This window comes from Pteropus alecto, unplaced genomic scaffold (assembly GCF_000325575.1).
Source record: "Pteropus alecto unplaced genomic scaffold, ASM32557v1 scaffold67, whole genome shotgun sequence".
NCBI lineage: Eukaryota > Metazoa > Chordata > Mammalia > Chiroptera > Pteropodidae > Pteropus > Pteropus alecto.
The window spans coordinates 8,963,034-8,966,715 of record NW_006441061.1 but is presented as its reverse complement, the minus strand read 5'-3'; the positions used below and the strand labels follow the sequence as shown (position 1 = coordinate 8,966,715).

General features: G+C 65.4%; 1 protein-coding gene across 1 annotated transcript in view; it reads right to left on the bottom strand.

Annotated features, from left to right (window-relative positions):
• Window positions 1-3,682, bottom strand: part of KCNT1 (potassium sodium-activated channel subfamily T member 1) — a 59,102-nt gene that overhangs the window by 7,554 nt on the left and 47,866 nt on the right. Inside the window, 2 exon segments of the mRNA XM_015594140.2 lie at window positions 3-89; window positions 3,533-3,644. Of these exon segments, the coding sequence (XP_015449626.1) occupies window positions 3-89; window positions 3,533-3,644 (199 nt within the window).

The following is a 3,682-nucleotide window of genomic DNA, read 5'->3' as shown; positions in this document are numbered from 1 at the left end:
CTGTCCAGCATGCTGATGCTGAAGACGCGGCCGGCGGCGAACGGCAGGCGGAACATGAAGGCCAGGTTGGATCCGTTCTCCCGCTCCCTCTGCAGGAAAGCGGGGCTCAGACGGGCCGCGGCGCACGCGTGTGCGGGCTGTGAGCGCACATGCGATGTGTGCACATGCGCGTGTAAATGCGAGCACGCGCTCGTGCGTGCGAGTTCACGCACCGGCAGACAACTGACCCCAGGCCTGAGCACCCGGCCGCGTGTCCCCACCAGACACATGTCCCCGCCGGACACGCTGAGGCCCGAGCTCAGGTGTAAGGATTCAGGGCTCGCGAGAGAGGGACGCGGGGCCCGGGGCGTGTGACCGGGGCGGTCACACAGGGCCCGGCACGCCGTTTAACGCTCCCGTTGGCCCCTGGGCCCCTGAACCGTCTCAGCGACTTCGGCCTGGCCGCTGTGCTTAAGTGAGTCGGACGGGACGTGGAGGGCGCGACGAGCAGAACCCAGAGAACCCTGAGCGGCCCCGCGGCTCCCGGTCCGTGCTCCGCGCGCCGCGGGGCCCAGAACGGGGCGAGCCCACTGCGCGCATGCGCCGTGGCCCCTGGAACAAACCGCCACAACTCAGCAGCCGGAGATGTCGCGGGCGGACGCCCTCGCAGTCCTCAGCCGCCCCAGGGAGAGCCCTTGCTTCCTGCCTCCCGTTTGGGAAGCCGACCGCGTCCCGCGGTGCCGGGCCGCTCCAGCATCTTCGCGGCCTCTCCCGGGCTCCCAGGGCCCCGGTGGCTACGCTGGGCCCCGCCCGAGACCCGGGGTCGTCTCTCATCTCAGGGTCCTTAATGCAACCCCAGCTGCAGTGTCCCCTTTGGCACGCGCCTCATTCTGTACCAATTCTGGCAATTAGGATGAGGACATCTTTGGGGACACTATCCCCATAGCACAGAGGCCACGCCTCCCACTTCAAACACACAAAGGAGAGAAACACCGGCCCGGGAGCCCCCCAGTGGCCTTTCTGGCCCTCGCGGCTTCTTGCGGTGGCACCGTCCCTCAGTGTGAAGGACACGGCCGACCGGGCCACGCGGCCGAGGACCCTTTTCTAGTCCCTCAGGACTCAGCGGGGAGGGGGCGGGGACGGACTGCGACAGTTTGGGGCACGTGCCACCACCATTCCTTGCAGTAAAGAGATGTGTGTGACTGAGGAATGGGGACCAAGACCATGCTGAGTCCCAGTGAGACACACGTGACACTTAGGGCACTCACAGCACGTGACGAGGCTGAGCGGTGAGCGTCCCAGGATCATGAGACTGTCCCTTTCCCTCACTCGGAACACGCTAGGAGCGAGAAGGCCCACGCCAGGCACACGGGCGTCAGCGCCCCAAGACTCCCTGCCTTGGGGACAAGGGCCCACGTGTTCACTCTGCACAAGCCCGGCAGATTCCGTAGCTGGCCCTGGGGGACCCAAGAGCTGTGACCTTAGCATCAGGGTTACGAACGACAGCGAGACGCAGGGACACACATGGACGAGCCCGTCCTCACCCAGGGGCCCGGGAGCTTCGTGCAGAGCGGGACAGGGTGGGAACCGTAGTCAGCAGGGGGCGTCAGAACGATGAGGGTGCGTCCTCTCTCACGTCTGGGTTTTGGACGTCTTCCTCGGCAGGAGCCCCGGGAGACGCCGACGGCGCCACGCCCCCGCCTCCAGCGTGTCTGCGACCAGGCTTGTCTGGCCGGAGGCTGCCGCTCTCCATTAAACGGGTGCAGACGCACGTGAGGACGTCTGCGCCACCCACCTGCCCCGATCCGCAGGGTCCTGCCCACGCGGCCACCGTGCCCGGCCTGGGGACGCCGCTGTGACCGTGCACGTTGGTTTCACTTTCTCCTTTGTGCTTCTCAGTGCCGTTGGAATTAGAACACACATCTACCCCAAACACGAGCACTTTCGAGGAATCAGGCGCTGTTAACTGCTTTAAAGAAACGTTCCCAGCTGTTCTTGTGGGGAGCTATGACCATTTATTGCGCCATCTGTCTGAAGGATCTGGAGCTGACACATGCCTGGGATGGCAGAGACCCTCAGGGGACCCCAGGCCAAGTCCGGCCAGGGCACGAGAAGACAAGAGCTCTCCGGCCTCCCCTGGGCCAGGCACTTGCTGGTGGCAGCGTGCCGTCAGCTTGGACCACGTCCTGAGAGCAGGTGTCGTCCCGCGGCTCTGCTGGCTCTCTCCCCAGCCCCAGGGCCCAGGGGGATCTTGGAGGAGCCAGGGGTGCCTCTTGAGACCGCCTCCCGTGGTCACATGTGCTGATGCCTGACGCCTCTGCAGGAAGGACCAGTGAGTGGAGTGCGTGCTGCGTGCACCAAGCTGATCCACCTCCCGGGACAGTGGGGCACGAGGCCAGCGTGGAGCTCGGCCTGCCTGAGGGAAGGTGATGCGGGCGGACCAGTGCCAGGATGTCACCCATCGTCCCCAGTGAGACTGGACCTTCCAGGCCCTGAGGACCCTCCAAGATCTGGAAGCAGCTTCAGCATCTAGACAGAACTCGACTTCCCACAGTTCCAGCTCTCAGCGCTTGGCGGCCAAGCCCACAGGGCTGGTCAGCGGTCCTGGAGGGCAGGGCAAGCCTGGACGGCCGGGCAGGTCACACTGCCAGGCGGGGCTCCCGTCGTCTCTGCAGGCTGGGGCCACCTGCCAGCTTCCTTCACACCTCTGGTCCCCTGGGTGTCCCGGTCTCGGTTGGGCAGAGGCACTTCCGTCGTCCACCAGGTTCAGCATGGGTGACAGTCCAGTGTTTGCCCCTTCTGTCTGCTGTTGATGGCCAGGCCCAGCTTCGGGGGGAACAGCTCTGGGGTCACCCTTATATGGCATGAGGTCAGCCATGCAAGTGGCAGGTCACTCCCTGAGGAGGACTTGGCCCAGGCTGGGGCACAGGGCTCACAGAGAGTAGAGGGTGGCTGTCCCTGACCATGATGACTGGCCAGCTGGCCCTCACCCTAGTGCCTGGCCCGGCCGCCACTGGCTCGAGCAGGGCCAGGGGAGGGACAGGCCTGGGTCAGCAAGTATGCGAGGCTGACGGTCCCCAAGCCCCTGGTGGGTCCCTGTGCCCTGGACTCCACAGCCGACCCCAGCGGAGGCTTTCTCAGAGCCCTGAGTTGCAGAAAGCTGATCCTGGCTCTGCACTGCCTGGCCATGTGACCTAAGGCCAGGTCCTCCCTCTCTGACCCCCAGTTGCTCCTCTGTCCCGGGGTGACAGGTGCACCTGTCAGACAGCTGACAGAACGGACACCTTCCAGGTTCAGGGGTCATGTCTGTGCAGAAGCAAGTCACGGTGTCACCTGTGGCAGCGTCACTGACACAACAGGTGGCCAGGCCTGTGCCTGCCTTGGGGGGTGCTGTCTGCTCCCGGCCAGGCCCCCAAGGCGAGCGGTACACAGTCAAGAGCTTCACGGGAGAGCAGAGCCCTGACTCAGGCCTCCCGCGCCCTCGCTCTCTTCAGCCCCACCAGCCACTCCCCGCAGGCGCTGAACCCCAGGGCTCAGCAGGTGGGGCGCTCACCTTTTCCAGTTTGGAGAGAGCCAGAGAGTAGCTGTCCTTGGCGCGAAACTGCATGAACCGCATGTTGGAGGGGTGAGTGAGCTCCGTGGTGATGCTGAGGCTGGGGAAGAGCCTGCGGGGGGCCGACGCTCAGGGCGGGGTCGCGGATGG